The 18277-nt window shown below is 35.8% G+C and overlaps 1 protein-coding gene across 1 annotated transcript in view; it reads right to left on the bottom strand.

Moving 5' to 3' along the window:
- GABRG2 (gamma-aminobutyric acid type A receptor subunit gamma2) overlaps positions 1-17967 on the bottom strand; it is a 118860-nt gene extending 100893 nt beyond the window's left edge. The window contains exon 1 of the mRNA XM_049874270.1: positions 17861-17967. Within this exon, the coding sequence (XP_049730227.1) occupies positions 17861-17967 (107 nt within the window). The remainder of the gene's footprint in view (positions 1-17860) is intronic.
- Positions 17968-18277: the final 310 nt, after the last annotated feature.

Below are 18277 nucleotides of genomic sequence, written 5' to 3'. Positions count from 1 at the left end.
GGCTCAAGTATAGCAATGATTGTGAGGATGGCACGGGACTGGGCAGCGTTTTGTTCTGTTTTACCTACTGTTGCTATGAATAGGAACTGACTTGATGGCACCTAACAACAACATATCTAAAATATATGATACATTAACTTTTTAGAGCCTGTCCTTATTCTAGAATGTAAGTACTGCAGGAGCAAGGACTATATTGGCCTTGTTCAAAGCTATATTTTCAGCACCTGGCATTGTTCCAGGAACATCTCATTGCTGTTGAGTTGATTCTGACTGATAGTAACCCTATAGGTCAGAGTAGAACTGCCCCATAAATTTTCCATGGCTGTAAATCTTTATGGAAGCTGACTGCCACATCTTTTTCCCATGAAACAACTGATGGGTTCCAATTTCTGATCTTTCAGTTAGCACCCAAACACTTAACCACTGTGCCACCAGGGCTACTTTCTAGGAACATCCAAACCCAAACTCAAACCTGTTGCTGTCAAGTCAATTTTGACTCATAGCAACCCCTTAGGACAGAGTAGAACTGCCCTAAAAGTTTTCCAAGGAGCTGCTGGTTAATTTGAACTGCTGACCTTTTGGTTAGCAGCCTGAACAACTAACCACTGTGTCACCAGGGCTCCTCTAGGAAAATAGTAGGTAGAGAATAAACAAAATTTGATTCACAAAATAAAAGGTAATTCAGTAGGACACATTCTAATCACTTAAATCAGAGTGCGTAACCTTTTCCTCCAATCTCCTGTATTATGTGCATCTGAATTTTTGTGATATATTTTATTAATACTTAAAGGTGTTAAGAAATCAGCTTGGGAGATTACCTACAGCCTGTAGTCACGGAGAATAAAATCAAATGAGGAAATCCCTTCCTCCCTGTATGACTTTCTATAATTTTTACTTTGTTGCTAGTTTATCAGAGAAACTGAGCAGCAAATGTAGATAGTATCAGATCTGCAAGGATGAGCTCCCACCTTGGACCTTGGAAATCTGTTGAATGGGTTTTGTGTCAAGGGCACCTAGAAAATCAGAGTCAACTATGGCACACGATTGGAGGAGTGTCTGAGTTCCCATGTACCCTTAGTTTTATGGCACTGAGGCCATTTTTTTTTTTTACTGTTTATTTTTATTATATAATGGATTTCAGTAACATGTGGTATGACTGGGAAGGTTCGTTTTTGTTTGTGATTGAAAATTATTACTCCAAGTATACTGATTAGTTTACTTACAAATCATTCCCTTTGTCGTCTCCCATTTTAAACCATCAATTAGAAATCAATAACAATAATAAATATCTCTCAAATCCTGAGACATCTCTTAGGTACTGAGTATGTATTGAATATTAGAAGGTTCAAAAGGAAAAGAAGTAACAAGCTCTGAAAGTACTACATGTAAAGGAGGTGAAAAAATGAGAGTAGTGTTTTGAAGAGTCTAATGAAATTTAGTGTGGCAATATAGTTGTGTCTGATGGAGAGGTGGGCAGAAATCCATTCACGAAGGAACATATTGAGTGCCCAAATGCCCAGTTTGCCTGAGAGAACACCAACTGACACATATGGTCCTGGCACAATTATTAATAATCACACTTCCACTCTACAAAATGTATCATTTTATAAAACAAATATATGGTAACATGAACTATAAATCTAGTTGAGAAGACTGGATCTTATGGTCAAAGAGAAGATAGTGCAAAGCTTTAATGTGATAGCGGCATACTCATATTTGTGTTAAGAGGTAAAGTCTTAAATGAAACTGTCTTCATTTGCAGATGATAATATTGTATATAGAAAATTATAAAGAATCAACAAAAAACTACTAGAAGTAATAAACCAATTTAACAAGATAACAGGACATAAAATTATTGTAAAAATGAATTGCATTTCTATATGATAGTGATAAACAATTGGAAAACAAACACTTAAAATACATATTTTAAAATAGAATAAAACAGAAATATTAAGAATAAACTTGTGGAAAATGTGCAAGATCCCTACATTGAAATGTACAATAAGTTACTGAGAAGAATTAAAAGATGTCTAAATGAATGGAAAGATAAACTAGGTTCATAGACTGGAAGACTTAAAATTATTAGTATGTCAATGCTTGTAACTTGATCTATATATTCAGCACCATCTCAATAAAAACACAGCAGTGTTTTTTTTTTTTTTTTTGAGAAATTGGCAAACTGACTCTAAAATGTACAAGAAAATTCAAACTTTCTATAATAGACAAAGCAAACTTGTAAAAGGAAAACACATATGAATGTCTCACATTACCTGGTTTCAAGAATTACTACAAAATTACAATGATCAAGGTTATACAGCAGTGCATAAGAATAGACAAATAGACCAACTGAATGGATACTAAGTTCAGAAATAGACCTACACATATATGTTAATAACCTTTTGACAAAGATACCAATGTAAATGGGAAAACAAAAATCTTTTCAAAAATGGGGCTAAACAGTTGGATAAATGTATGGGGAAAATGAATCTCAATCCCTAACATATGTTAAACTATAATAATGATAATTTTAGAAGGACCGTGAAGGTAAATGATGAGGTATTGCTCTGAGACCTCTAGGAAAAAAAGAAGAAAGAAAGAGAGTATCTTTGCAACCTCAGATAAGGCAAAGATTTCTTACAGAGGACGGGGGGAAAAAAAAACTAACCATAATTTTTTAAAAAATGGCAAATTGATCTTTATAATCAAATATTTTTGTTTTCCCTTTCTATCCTCTCCTTCCCTCACCTCCTCTCTCTCCCCCTCTTCCCATGTTCCTCCCTTACTCTTTTTCTTCCTTCATATGAATAGCTCATAAAGTAAGAAATCGAAGCCTCCTGCCAATAGCCATGCTGGAGTGAGCTCGGAAGTGGAATTTCCAGCACCTGCAGTTGGCTGGAACCCTTGTCAACAACTTGACTTCGCCTTCATGAGAGATTCTGATCCAGAATCAACCAGGTAAGCCACTCCTGGATTCCTGATCCTCAGAAACTCCATGAGATAAGAATTATTTCTGAGTTTGAAAGGCTGAGTTTTGGATGACTTGTTCTGTAGAAATGTGTAACCAAAACCGATAGACAATAGCTAAAGCTGTCAAGGATTTGGAGCAACTGTCATACACTGGAAAATTCTTTTTGTAGTTTCTTATAATGTCAAAATATACCTATCCTATCACCCAGTGGAAACTCTGGTGGCATAGTGGTTAAGCGCTACAGCTGTTAACCAAGAGGTTGGCAGTTCAAATCCGCCAGGCACTCCTTGGAAACTCTACAGGGCAGTTCCACTCTGTCCTATAGGGTCACTATGAGCTGGAATAGACTCAAAGGCAGTGGGTTTGGTTTGGGTTTATCACCCAATAGTAGCCTTGGTGGCACAGTGGCTAAGAGCTACAGCTGCTAATCAAATGGTCAGTAGCTCAAATCCACCAGGCACTCCTTGGAAACCCTATGGAGCAGTTCTACTCTGTCTTGTAGGATCACTATGAGTCAGAATCGACTTAGCCACAATGGGTTTGTTTTTGGATTTATCACCCCATAATTTCACCAAGTGAAATGAAAACATCCCGTAGAAACACTTGTACAATATTGTTCTTGTGAGCTTTGTCCAAATAGTTCCAAATAGGAAGAATGAAGAGGAGAAAGGGTAAACATATTCTAATTCATACAATGGAATAGTGCTCAACAATAAAAAGGAACTCATGATACATCCAACATGTTTCTCAGAAACATTTTATTGAGCAAAAGAAGTCAGACACAAAAGAGTACACATATCATTAACTTCATCTATAGAAAGTTCTAGAACAGCATAGAATAATCTATGGCGAAAGAAATCAGAAGAGAGGCTACCGGGGAAGGGAAGGAGGGAAGAGGGAAAGGATGATTGAAAGGATAAAGTCACAAGGGAAGTTACTAGTGTGATATAAATTGTTACATATGTATGTATGTATTATATATGTATCTATATATACATATGTACATGTACATACAGGTAGTTACGACTTACGAAGTGTACAAGTTACAACAAACTGCACTGATGACCACCTATTTTTTTGTGCATCTTATCAGTAGTAATATGTACTACATACGATGTTGCAGTACTTCATTTGCTGATGTTATCATTCTCATGCCAGCCCCTAAAAACGATTGGATTTAGAAAGATACTAATAATAAAAGGCAATAATAATAAAAACTAAAAAAAAAAAAAAAATGAGGTATTCGACTTACATCAAAACTAATATACGATGGAGTTGTTGGAATGGAATCCCATTGTAAGTTGAGGACTACCCATATATATTTGTGTGTGTGCGTGTGTGTGTGTGTGTACATATGTATACACATATGTATGATGGTTATACTGGTGTTTACATTTTTCAAAACTCATCTAAATGTACACTTAAATTCTAAACAGTGTTGAATCTAAAATATGTATTTATTTAAAAAAAATCGTGGGGAAAAATTCTCTCTGCAATTTGGTAAATGACATGGAAGGTAGCAAAACTGACAATAAAAAAAGTTAGGCAGTTGATGTAGTAACCTAGGTGATGGATGATAATGAGTTTTGTTATGATTAGATGCAAAAGGCGCAAAGAAAAGTGAAGAGTTAGTCATGATCTTACATAGCAAAATGCTAGCTCAGATTGTCTCCTTCCTCATTAGATTGAACAGCTACTGCTTCCGTTTCATGCTGTCCAATATAACCTTGACGACTGCAAGTAGCAACATGGGTTAGTTCTCAGAAATGAGATGAGCGATTTTGTTCAGAAGCTCAGAGACAATGGTTTCACATTCTCTTTACAGAATAATGCAGTTAGTGAAGTTGTCTTCAGGAAGAAAGCCCACGTCTCAGCACATATTTCCTCTTTACGTTGAGATCTAATCCACATGTATTAGAGCTGTTATTACATTTACAGTAATAATCTACTAAAAATGAATGAGGAATAAAGGCATTCTGGTAACTTAGGGACTTCTATCAAATTTGCTTCTCTCACACAATAATCAGAGTATTGAAAAATTAGAGAATTTTTATGGAGAAATTCCTCTCCATTTGGCCAGGACTTTCTTTGCTATGATGTAGAGTTTGACAGGAGTGGAGTGACTACTTGTGCATTTAGGATATTCCCACAAAATAAATAACGACCCTGCAATAGTAACATCAGCAGCATTAGCAACTTGATAAGAATGCTTACCATGTGCCAAGTTCTTAACATGTATTACACCAATTGCTACTCAAGCTTATAAAGAATTAACTTTTTTTTTTTTTTTTTTTTAATACAGAGACAGAAGCAAAGTAAAGCCAAGTAAGTTGACTGAGGACAATTGAGTAGTAACTGGCAGAGGTAGGGATTTGAGTCCTGGTCAAGTCTGTCTTCATAGCTTGTGCTCTTTATGACTATACTATTCTGTAGGACCCATTTGTTTGCTTGTTGTGTTTTTGTTGGCAGTCACATAGGCAGGACTTAGGGTGACATTACCGTGGAAGAGATGGAAAGTTATTCTTTCTTCCTTTTATAAAAGAAGACAAATTTTGGGGAAAAGAACATGTAATTTTCATTATTTAATTAACCAAATATTAAAGCATCTAATAGAAGCTAGGCATTTCTCTAAAAGTCTGGATTCTATTAGTGAACAAAATAACATAGATCTAAGCCCTCATGAATCCTGGCTCCTAGCTGAGGGGTAAGAAAAAAATAAAGTAAAAATAATAAAATCAAACAGTGTAATAAAAATATTCTATATGCTTACCAAAGGCTATAATTGCTAAGGAAAAACAAAATAAGGAAGAGGATAAGAGGAATTAGGAGTGCAGGTTGAGAGGAGTTTTCAGTATTACATTGAGTGATCAAAGTAGGTCTCATAGACAAGGTTGCATCTGAGAAAAGGCTCAAAGAAGGTGTATTAGCCAGTGGGTATTTGGGAAAAATAGACTGGATAAGGAATAGAAAGTGAAATGGGGCTTTCTCTACTGTCATCATGGCTGAGGTCCCAAAGATGAGAATAATAGGTCCCAGTTATTACACTCCCACTTAACACAAATGCAGTAGACTACTAAAAAAAGGCAGAACTTGCTACAGAAGGCCAAAGTCTAATCCTGGGTTCCTTAACCTTCACTTACCTGGCAGTTGTATAAGAGAAGGTTAAGGGTGCAGTGAGAAGATTCTTGTGGAAGAAGGTTACTGGCTCAAAAGTAGAAAAAGCTATGCAATATTATATACCTTCCTCCCACAGGATTGTGGAGACCATGCAGAACCAGGCAGTGTTTGGTTCAGACATGCAAAGAGTCACTATGAGTCGGAACCAACTCAACAGCACCTAAAAACAACAACCCATAGGGTTCTCGCTCCATGCCCACCTCAAGTTAAGTGAAAGGGAAGTCGCGCTCATAGGTGTCTACCATGAAAGAATCATAACAAGGTGATTAGCTATTTCCACCCCAAACAGGAAACTTGCATACCTGCTTCTTAGTGTTCTCTGAAAACGGAGTAGGTAGAGAATTCACAGGGGAATTGACCTGTATTCTCTAGAACCTGGGCAGTCCAGTGACTGCTGCAGTCTGATTCTTTCCTAAAAAACTATAGAAGCAACAGGCTGGCTTGAACTACCCCAGTTGTTAGTCTGAGAAACAAGGGCTTTCACTTCCAGAATTTGACAGGTGATTTTGCTGAGTTTTGTTTTGTTTTCGTCTTTTCCACGTGCTAAATGGATGTCAGAAAAATAGCCATGCTGAAACTATCTTGAAAAGACTGCTTATTTCGGAAGATAATCCAAACAGAGTCAGGGTGGGTGTATCTTTGGAGTGAAGCTGAGGGGGCGTTGTATAGCACGAACCTTGTCAGAGACAGGGACCTAACTATGGAAAATAGCGCCTACGGCAATTAGCATTATATTCCTGAATGATCTCTCACAACTGGCGATGGGAACTTGGTGTGCTAATTGGCACACCGCTTCAAGCAATGCCCAGGGCACACACCCTGCCTGCCCTCTACCTTAGTTAGGCCTCTGGTCAGGGAACAGTGCACTGCTGGAGGTCCCCAGCAGTGAGTTTTCTCCATAAAAACCACTAAATCCCTTAATGAAAGAACAATTCAGTACTAGGCATCTGTCACTTATATGGCACAAATCAACATCTTTCTGCTTTTTTAACTTTCCTCCCTTCCTCCAACCCAATCTTGAAAAAGCTTGGGCAGCATAATAAGAAGGAAAGAAGGACTTTAAACAAAAAGTGAAGAAATAGTGTCAGGCTGCTGAAATCTAAGGTCAGACATGATCAGAGAAGGAAAAAGGCTTTCAAATGAGAGATGGAACAATTAATGTGGTTGAGACTTTAATGCCTAACAATGAAATGTTCTAAACCCTAAAGTTAATGGAAAATTTACTTGAGATATTGTCCACCTGTGGAAAAGAGAGATTCAGTAGAGGAAATTTAAAGAGAAAGATAATACAGGCTGTACCTTTCTAAGTCCAGTCTGTTCAATAAATTGGACATAAGAGAAATTCAGGTAAATTAAGTATCATAGTAGAAAGCATAAAACCGAAAGATCTTTTAATTAGTAGTGGTATTTAAACAAGGTGTCCCTGGGTGGCATAAACCATTAAGTTCTCAGCTACTAACTGAAAGGCTGGGGGCTCAACTCCACCCAGAGGCATCTGGGAAGAAAGACCTGGTGACCTGCTTCTGAAAGGTCACAGTCATAAAAATCCCTAAGAAGCATAGTTCTACTCTGCACACATGAGGTCGTTTAAGTCAGAATCAACTTGATGGCAACTGGTACTATCTAAACATGTGTCCTTCTGCTAGCATGCGCTTTACACTCCCTCAGCCAGATTTTATTATGAGTTAGCATGAAAGATTTTTAGAGGTAAATATCACATATCCCAATATAGAAATACCAATTAGATGTCTCAAAGGTATACACAATGTTGGCCTTATATGGTTAAGGGACTTCCCCAAGATGATTTAATTTATTAAAATCAGAGTTTAGAATAACCTATTTTATAATACCTAATAACTTTTTTTAATAACTTATTCTATAAAGTGTGGGTTTATGAATTAATTATTTACATAATTTAAGTATTTAAGTAATTTTTTGTGGAATTAAAACAAGTATGATCAATTCCATATGTACATTAAAAAAAAGAGGTACCTTTTGAAAATTATCTTAAAAAATTGAAAAAAAACAATGTAGGCTTCTATTAGCAAAGAAAAGTCAAAAGAAGATGGCTTGCTTTTAAGACCCCAGGCACTACACAATGAACTAGGAGGGAGAACAGAAGCACTATACCTGTTATTAAGCCAATCATTAACAGGGATGTCCCATGGAACCATGACCCTAAACCTCCAAACCGAGGAACTGAATCTCATGAGGTATTTGGTTGTACATAAGCAGTCTCAGCAGCTACTCTTTTTTTTTTTTTTGTCATTGTTGTAAATATTTATCACCCAACTTTGTCAGTTCAACTTCTTACAGGTGTACAGCTTCTTGACAGCAGTTACAATAATCAGCAGTGTGATGTTACCCTTAATCAATGTGAGAGGAAGAAGGAAAGTCAGGAATAGGAGGAGGGTATGGAATGTTTGGCTATTTGCCTCTATGAACAACTGTCCCCTTTGCCATAAGACTAGAAAACTACCATTATTGAACATTTTGATCAAGGATTCTATTGAGGAATCCTGTTCAAAAGGGAGAAAATATAGAACAGAATTTCAAATTCTCATTGACTACAGACTTTCTGGAGCTGTGAAGGCTAGGTGAACTCCTAAAATTGTTTCCCTGAGGTAATCTTTAAACGTTAAACCAAAAAAATCTCCTGAATTCTTCTTAAAACCAAATAGTTTAACAAAGCTATTTAAAAAATCTGCTTCTTTTAAAAATTGCCTATATGGGATCAAACTAACAATAGAAACTCAAAAGATTAGAAAGAAACCTTAGGGGGCAATGAGTTTATGTTAATGGGGAGGAATGACTTGAATAATAGGGTGAGAATGGTTGCACAACGTAACGAATGTAATCAACGCCACTAAATCGTACATGTAAACACTTAAAAAAGTGAGTTTTGCCGTGTATATTCTCAACAACAAGATAAATATTTTTTTAATAATAAAATAAAACAACAGCTGAGAAAAAAAAAGGAGGTGGTTTTGTTCAGTAATAGTTTTTACATGGAATCATCTAGATGTTACTGACTCTACAAATTATCCCTTCAAATTTTCCCTAATAAGATGTACTAGGGAAAATCACTGTCTTATTAACTAGCAAGAAATATCTGAAGACAGCTTCAGATTTAAAAGTTGCCTTATTTGTTCTTTCATTTTGGAATAATTTAAGAGGAATTCAATCTTTTATCTAACAAAAACAATATTTAATGAGATAGAAAAGCCATTATCCAAATGGAGATTTGTGTTTATGATTACATAGCACCTTGCATTTAGAATGATGATAATTTGATAAGAACTAAAATCTTGCTTTCCTATTCTAATAGAATAAGATGTAGCAGTTACTGGAAGAATATAGATTAAAAAAAGAAAAGCAGTTGATAACATTATTAACACTTAATTATAACCATCTATTTTTTTTTACTATTATTCTCATACCAAAGGATTATAAACTATCAATATTCAAAAAAAATGAAGAACTAAAATCTCCTTATGTACATATTTTTTATAGATCATATGCAGTATGGTTTTCACTTAATGCTGAAAAGTTCCAAAAATTCACTGTATTTTTTATTTTGTTTTAAATTAATATTTTTTAAATTAATTGTCGCTCACAACTCATATATATTTAATGTGCTCATTTTTTATCTTTTCTTGTAAAGGAAAATAGGACAAATCTAATAGTCAAATATTTGGTTGTATTTGGCTAATCATATTGGATTGACAAATACTCAGAGAAGATGTGTCAGTAGGAAATGATGGCAAGAAAATAGATCAATGTCACACAACAGCAACAACAGAGAGGCCTTATGTGCACATAAATTAATGGGTAGGAAGTTGTTGGACCATAAATATATCAACTGGCTACTGTTTAATAAATTCAATCTATGCTAAAATAATGTATACCACAGAGTTGCTTTATTTAACTATCCTCAATATAGTTATTTGTATAGCATATAGATCCAAAAAAACTAATGAAAAATAGTTGCAAGAATTTTTTTTATTTTTAATTTACACTTTTTTCTCTTCAACAAATGAAAACCTCTTTAATGAGGGGAAAAAATGACCATTTAAACAAAGATTATTCTGATCAAATAAAGATTGTTGGCCTGATGGAGCAGGAGAACAGTGGGATGCAGATCTTAAATTCTTGGAAAAATACCAGGCTTAATGAATGGTCTGACTGAGACTGGAGGGACCCTGGAGGTCATGGTCCCCGGACCCTTTGATAGCCCAAGATTGGAACCATTCCCAAAACCAACTCTACAGACAGGGATTGGCCTGGACTGTAAGACAGACGATGTTGGTGAGGAGTGACCTTTGTGGCTCAAGTAGGCACATGAGACTATGTGGGCAACTCCTGTCTGGTGGTGAGATGAGAAGGCAGAAGGGGACAGGAGTTGGTTGAAGGGACACAGGGAATACAGGGTGGAGAGGAGGAATGTGCTGTTTCATTAAGGGGAGAGCAGGTGGGAGTGCACAGCAGGGTGTGCATGTCTTTTTGTATGAGTGACTGACCTGATTTGTAAACTTTCACCGAAAGCACAATAATAATAAAAAAAAAAAAGATATTGTTGAAATACTAAAACCACCTAATTGGATAATTGCTGATGAGTCTCCCATAGTTAGTGATTCTCAACTTCTCTGTCCTATGACTTCACCAGGCCAGAAACATGTTATATCATGTCATAGCACCAGATGACATTCCTGTGTTGCATATATTGGAAATAAAATTTGACAATTATTGGCACACCTCTTTGATTGTTTCCTGCCAGTTCATGAGATTATAAACCCCATGACGTTAGATTTCATATCTTCCCATCCCTGTACTTATACACCCAGTCCATAGTCCAGATCTGGATCAACTAGTATTCTTTTAATGAATTAATCAATAAACTATACATTTATTTCCACCTTTTATATCTAGAGTTATTGTCCTCAATATGTATTTCAAATAGGCTTTCCAAAGCACTTTACAAAGAGAACTGATAGCCTGAAGAAAAAAAAAAAAACATACACAACTATTTAGTCATTCATTTCTTCTTGCCAAGGTTATATTGACACGTTGTACTGGGTTTGTATTATTTAAATATGCCTAAGTAAATTACAGAACTTAGTGTATATTTTCTTACTATATAGACTACATTTCTACGACTAAACTTGGGTGATGGCAGAGTTTCAATAATTTCAAAGAATCTTTGCCTAAAATACCCCTTTTTCCCCCATCATTATGCTATTCCTATGGTTTTCTTTATGAATGGGTGGAGAGTGTAATGTCAGTGCTACTTATTCAGCATTTGCATGACAGTGTATCTTTACAAAGTTATACAATGATTTTTGCAATAATATAGAATTATTACCATATTTTGTGCTCTTGTATCATAATACTATAGGAATTAATATGATTTAGAATTAAATTTCATTTTTACCCTAAGCCTCTAATGTGTAACTTAAAAGGAGCTTTTTATTTTCTTTTAAAGGTTATTTATTTTCTAGAACATGGAGGAAATGAATAGCAAATAACCCTCCTAGTAAGGCAAACTGGAGGGACCTTTCGCAACTCAAAACAATTCAGGTATTTTCTTACTTTTAATGTGTGGGGGGCGGGCTGTGGTATAAACCATGACTGTACTTGAGTAGTTTTATAGTGTGGTATGTTGTCCTAGAGATATACCCAGAGGAGATTTTAATTCTGCTCTACAGTTAAAATCCAAGGAATCTTAGACAAGTTCCTTAACTTCTCCATTTCTCATTCTGTAAAGCTGCCAGGAGAAAACATGATCTCTCCCATCTAACTCTTCAGTCTATTACAATAATAAGAATGTGGTGCAAACATTCTTGGAAAAAAATTAAAGTCTGAATGGATTTATTGAAATTATAGCTTCCTATTTTTTTATACCTTTTTTTTTTTTATGCCTTGGAAATCAAACTCACATGATTTGGTATCAAGTTATCACAGAAGGCGGCAAATTAAACAATAGCTTGTATAGTTGAAGTGATTAAATATGTAGATATCCAGGTATTGAAGACAGAACATTATTTTTACTTTAATATTTGGTATCATTGCCTCAATTTTGTCTTTTACTTTTCTAAGAATTTTAATAGGGAATCCGAAGGGCAACAGTGAGCAGGTTAATCTGTAACTTTGCTCAATGGAGGGCAAGATCTCATATTTAGAAATGTTGGGGTGACATGCATTTAAGTTCCTGGGTAATGACTGAATTAAGTTACACTTTGCTTATATAGATACTTCCTTTGAAAAAATATATTTCCAGATTTTCTAGACATAATTTTAATTCGTGGTTTAAATAATGCCATTTAACTGATTCATAAACTCATATAATGATGGAATAGCAGATTATTTGTAAGAATTTTTGTCTAGAAACTTCAAACAAATAATCATATATAATCTAATAATGGTGTGATTGGTGAAGACTGAGGATCTCAAACCAGGCCACTATGTAGATTAAAATTTTTTTTAATGTATTCAAAGGGTTGATTGGGTCTAAGGTATATTTTCTAGGTTTTGTTATCCGAGGATAGCAACAGAAAGTCATAAAAATAAGCTGATAAACATCTTAAAGCTAATCAATCCCAGCTACTACACTTTGCACATACAATATGCTGAAACGAGTATTGATGGGTTAAAGCTGTTCAAAGACCACATAAGAAAGCTATCAACAGTTCAGCAGTAAAACCAGTTGTATATTAAAGTGGTAATACGTATATCATTTTATATATATATCTACCTATCCACATACAAACATTCATATTAAATGACTTGCCTAAAAGCAACATATAATTAAAAAAATTTTTTAAATTATATGTTGCTTTTAGGCAAGTCATTTAATATATCTAAAATCTTGATTTCCTAGTCTGTCAAATATGGTTGACAGTAACTACATCACAGGGTTATGGTAAAAATTTTAAATATAGGCAGACAGATGGATAGATGATAGAGAGATGGAGACAGGTTTGGTTCAGTGTATGTATGTGTGTGTGTATATATATATATATGATACTACTAGGTATGAAAAGTCTGAAGTTAATTTTTTGCCATGATTATATTGCTTCTGATTTTGAAGATGTCACATAGATGACTTATAACTCAGTAGCAGAGTTATTATGAATTCTTCTCTCTTCAGGGAAGGTATCACAGCTGGAGTATCCAGCCAAATTGAAACTCTGGCTCTTTAAGCATTTAAATTGTGCTGACACTCATAATGGTCAGACAATTCCTGAACTGCTTTAATGATAACTTTTACTTAAACGTCTATGATCAGTCAACTTAGCAAGAGTGCTCTGGAGAACTATGGGTGTGTACCATTTCTCTAGGGCCTGCCTGTAGGAAGCTTCTCTTGGAATGGGAAGTAGTGCTGTCATGGTGAGAGGTAACAGAGGCTTTAGTCACATAATCACAATAAATATTAAAAAATAAAGTCTTTTAAGTCAGTCTTAACTTCGTCCTGATTTTAGTGGAAATTCTTGGCGTGAAGCAATTTTAAAATGTATAAAACAAAGACTTCTATTATTAAATAGTCTATAAATAAATGCTTTTGGAGAGAGAAGCCCTGGTGGTGTAGTGGTTAAGAGCTTGACCTAATAACCAAAGGTATGCAGTTCCTCTCCACCAACAGCTCCCTGGGAATGCTATGCAGGCAGTTGAATTCTGATCTATAGGGTCTCCATGAGTCGGAATTGACTCAACGGCAACAGGCAGCTATTCTAAACTGAGCCCAAGATATCAAATAGTTGTTTTTATAACTATGACTATTTAAATGAAAAGCACTTTTTGAATTCTTGCCTACAATGAAAGTATTTTGTCTCGATTACATCAGGTAGCTGGATTCTGGTAAATACTGGGTGATGTGTATTTCTCCCCACCACCCAGTTGGATGTGTACCTCAGGGCAAACTTTTTGAAATGCTAAGTCTACAACTAAGTAATTAAATATACTGAGGAAATGATTTTTTTTTCCTAGATAAAGCAACCTGGAACATTTAGAAAGATAAGGAATATAAAGCTTGTCTATTAAGTCAATAAACAAAAATATATGAAGGACTCACAATGTTGACTTTGCACTCACAGTCATAACTTACCGGAGTTAAAAACTACCTAACATTTAATTATGGGCTTAAAAACCTTATCTGCTGTAAGAGAAGTCATCTGAAGCATTTCTGTTCAGGCAGCAGCTAAGAAGAGAAAATATTTACAAATCTTTGACTCAAAAGTTAAAAAAACAAGACAAACAAACAAAAAAATGAAGTGCTAATATAGCATAATCAGATTTAGACTAATCTCAAAATTCGATCCTCTTTTCATTTCTGCTCAATCTATCTTTGAAGAAATAATTATTAATCTCTCTAAGTATATTATAAAATCTTATTATAATAGAAATAAATTTGTCTTTATTATTCCTATTTCCTCTAAATGGTTTTCTGTAGTACCCCAATTTATTTCATCCCTTTTAGGACATTTTTACCCTGGAATGGCGCGTAGTTATATTGAAGAGTTTAAATAACTATGAAATTTGACTTTAAACCTACATGTGTGTATATATGCACACGTAATGTATATAGAAAAACCAAAAAAAACAAACCCAGTGCTGTTGAGTCAATTCAGACTCATAGCGACCCTGTAGGACAGAGTAGAACTACCCCATAGAGTTTCCAAGGAGTGCCTGGTGGATTTAAACTGCCAACCTTTTGGTTAGCCGCTGTAGAATGTGGATATAAATACATACACACCCATATATGCATTTTTTAAGTTTTTAACCAATTACTTCTGGTATGTGATGGAGGTTTATTAAAACTCTTTATAACTGTTTCTTTTTCATTATTGTTTGTATAACACACTTAATGAATTACATATAAATTTAAAAAATCTAGATATGAAAGGGTGTATTGTGCACAGCTGAACAATAAAGTAACAATGAGCAAAGTACTTGTAAACATTACATTTCTTGGTGAAGAAACTTTCTGAAATTAACGAAGAATAGACCAGTTTTCTTCAATGTGTGCTCAAGGGGTGTTTGCTGAAAGACAAGGTTCTTGGGCTCCACCCCAACCTAATAATTCAAAAACTTTCAATGGATGGCCCAGGATTCTTCATTTTAGCAAGTTCTCTAGATGATCCTTACAACAGCACTGTAAACAAGGTTTCACAGTTTAGAATATTTGTGTTTTAGAAATTCTTGATTTAACTTATGAGATGTCAGCTATTAAAATTCTTACACCAATGCTTTATTTTCCTTGTTGTTTTACTTTTGTATAGACACAATCTAATGATTTTCGTCAATCTACTGAGGGAAAACACTTTATTCTTTGGAGTTGTTTATATGAAAATGTCAATTAATTTTTAAAATTTATTTTACTTTATGTTATTGGCTGCTAGGATTCCCCCCCCCCTTTTTTTTTTTTCTTCAGGATCAGTTTCACAGATCAAAGTTTCCATTTACCTTCAGGCATACTCAGCCATTCCAATGGACTTTTTATGGAATTGCAGCAAACATAAACTCTGATTACATTCTATGCCCCAGACTGCAATAACTTCATTCCCTGTCATTACTTAGAAAATGTAAAAGTCCCCTGACTAGCAAGTTTCTGTGACATTAAAACTCCCTTTAGATCTATTTAAAAAACTCATCTAGGCTGCTATGGTAACATTTCACAATTAATCTGTATCACCAAATTTTACTTTTTTGTGATAATGGAAAATAAAATATGAGGCTGTTACTCTATGACAACTTACATACTATTCTGTTACGAAAAATAATAATGTTACATATTTTTCTGTTAAAATAGGATCCTCAGAGATGAATGCATAAGAACATCCACATCTCTTTAGTTATAAAATTGTTTATGAAGATGGATGTGAAGAAAAAGTACATTCCTCTATGTCTCATCTATACTTAAATCCACAGGTTTCATAAGTGATAGGAAGAGAGAAATGATATTTTTCTATCAGCAACCAATCATCACACTCTCTAATTTCTGACATATTAAGTTCAAGAGCTACATGCAACATTAAACAGAAAAAAAGTGTTGAAATTTTGAATAGAAAAATGTTTTTCAGGATTCCACTGAAATGTATTGCACGTAAAATCATTTCCAGTAAAAGGCCCTCTCTTCTAGAAACCTACTTAATTTTATACTCTTAGTGGAAATACATTATGTTTTTATAATAAAGGAAGGAAGCATCAGAAGTTCTGGAAGTGTTAAACAAACCCTATCTCTGCTTGGAAACTCAAAAAAAAAATTTTTACTCAGTATTTACTGGGTCTTCTACTGGGTCTCTTCTTTATGATAAATTCACATTCTCCCATTACCCACCCCAGGGAAGGAGTCCAGAGGAGCTGACTAGATATTTTTTGTTAAATAAAACACTAGTTTAGCCCCCATCCCTTCCAACTCTCTTTATTATATCTACTACATTCCAAGGAAAACCTTAGTAGTGTCTTGATTTCTCTTATAGTGTTTATGTTATTTTATTTTGTGTGCATTTTTGGGGGTAGTAATCTTAATAGAGCTTTATTTAAAAAAGACAGCATAGAAGAGGTCAAGTCCTATAAATAGTAGACTTCTATCCCACCTTTGGGCATGACTGAACATCCTGAGGAGGACTGTTTAGGTAGAGATATGAAGGGTAAATAAGATGTGGAGAGATACTCCCCTGATACTTCCCTTAGTGCAAAGCAGTTGAAGAAAATTTAGGTTCAAAGTACTTCAGAGAGCACACCTGCTCATCTCCCTCTTCCCCTCTTCTGTGTTCAGCACAGCTAGGCTCTAAGGCACTAATGCATACTTCACAATTTTGGCATAACATTCACCTGGTTCAGCATATTTTTCAGTACTGCAGCAAGGCCAACTATTTTTCAGACATATATCCTTCCACTCCATGGATTCAGTCAACTACATTCTCCATGCCATGTCCATGTCCAACAGTCCCCCTCCCATCCCACGGAAGAGGGGGCAATATTCAGAGCAGGATCCTAGGATTTCACTAGCACTCCTTGGCTTCATCGGCCTTCTGTCTGCACTACATGGATGCACTGTCTAGATTAAGAGACGTCCTATTTATTGAGCTAGATAAATCTCTATTTGGCCCAAGCGGGGCTGCTGTCCCTGGTGCTGAACCATGTTTGCCCGTCTGGAGTTGGCTGCCAGGTCATTGAGGCTAAATAGAAAACCTGACTGTCTGACCTTAAGAATACTTAGGTTCAGGAGCAGGCAACACTTTAGTGTACAGAAGCAGAGCCTCCCCGTCTCCTCTATTCCTTCCTTAGACATATCTCCCGGGAGTGCTCCTCCAGGACCCCATTTGCAGCTTTCTTACCCGGACCCCCACCCAAAACGCCTCCAACATGGCCTCAAATGCTGGCGTGTTATCAGCACAGCCCACCTGGATATCAGATTGCAGCAATGTCAGAACGCTACTCCCCAAACACAGTCTTTATGATGTTGGCTTTTCCACGCTAAAACAAAACCGATAAATAAAATCAAATAAATTAATAAATAAATCAGTGCATAAACGCAAGTGACCTTCCTCTTTCCTGCCTTCCTTTCCCACCCCATGTATTCACACTCGTCTAAATTTAAAAGCCAGATCCTAGGAGAGAGTTTGCATATATTCGAGTGGTCTCCCTAGTTCCACATCCCCAATCCCTTCAGCCACCTCTCCGGAACAAAACGGCACCAAAAAGGGCACATCTTACCCTGGGTAGAGCGATAGCAGGAGCAGAATCCACACCGTCATTTTCTGGGAAAATACAGGAGTCGAGTAGACTGGGCTTCTTGTGCTCCATATATTTGGCGAACTCATCGCTTTTTTTTTTTTTTTCCCTCCCCTAGCCTTCTTTCTTTGGGTTGCAGAAGAATCCCTCCCCTTTGTATTATTGTTATGCTTATGATCTGATGGTGGCTCCCCCACCTGCCTCTAGTAGGTCCTGTCGCTGGGGAGATGGATTGCTACCAGATTCGGGTATTAATATTCAGGGGGCAGAAAGAAGATGAGCAGAGAAGCTTGCAGATCCCATCGAAGCGTCAGCTCAGTCAGCGGCTTCCAAGACTGGGGAAATAATGTAATTGAGGCAGGGGGAGGGTGCAGTCAAAGAAGCACGCCAAGGCAATTA

Source organism: Elephas maximus, chromosome 2, assembly GCF_024166365.1.
Source record: "Elephas maximus indicus isolate mEleMax1 chromosome 2, mEleMax1 primary haplotype, whole genome shotgun sequence".
NCBI lineage: Eukaryota > Metazoa > Chordata > Mammalia > Proboscidea > Elephantidae > Elephas > Elephas maximus.
The sequence above is the reverse complement of the archived record's forward strand: the minus strand, read 5'-3'. Positions and strand labels throughout refer to the sequence as shown.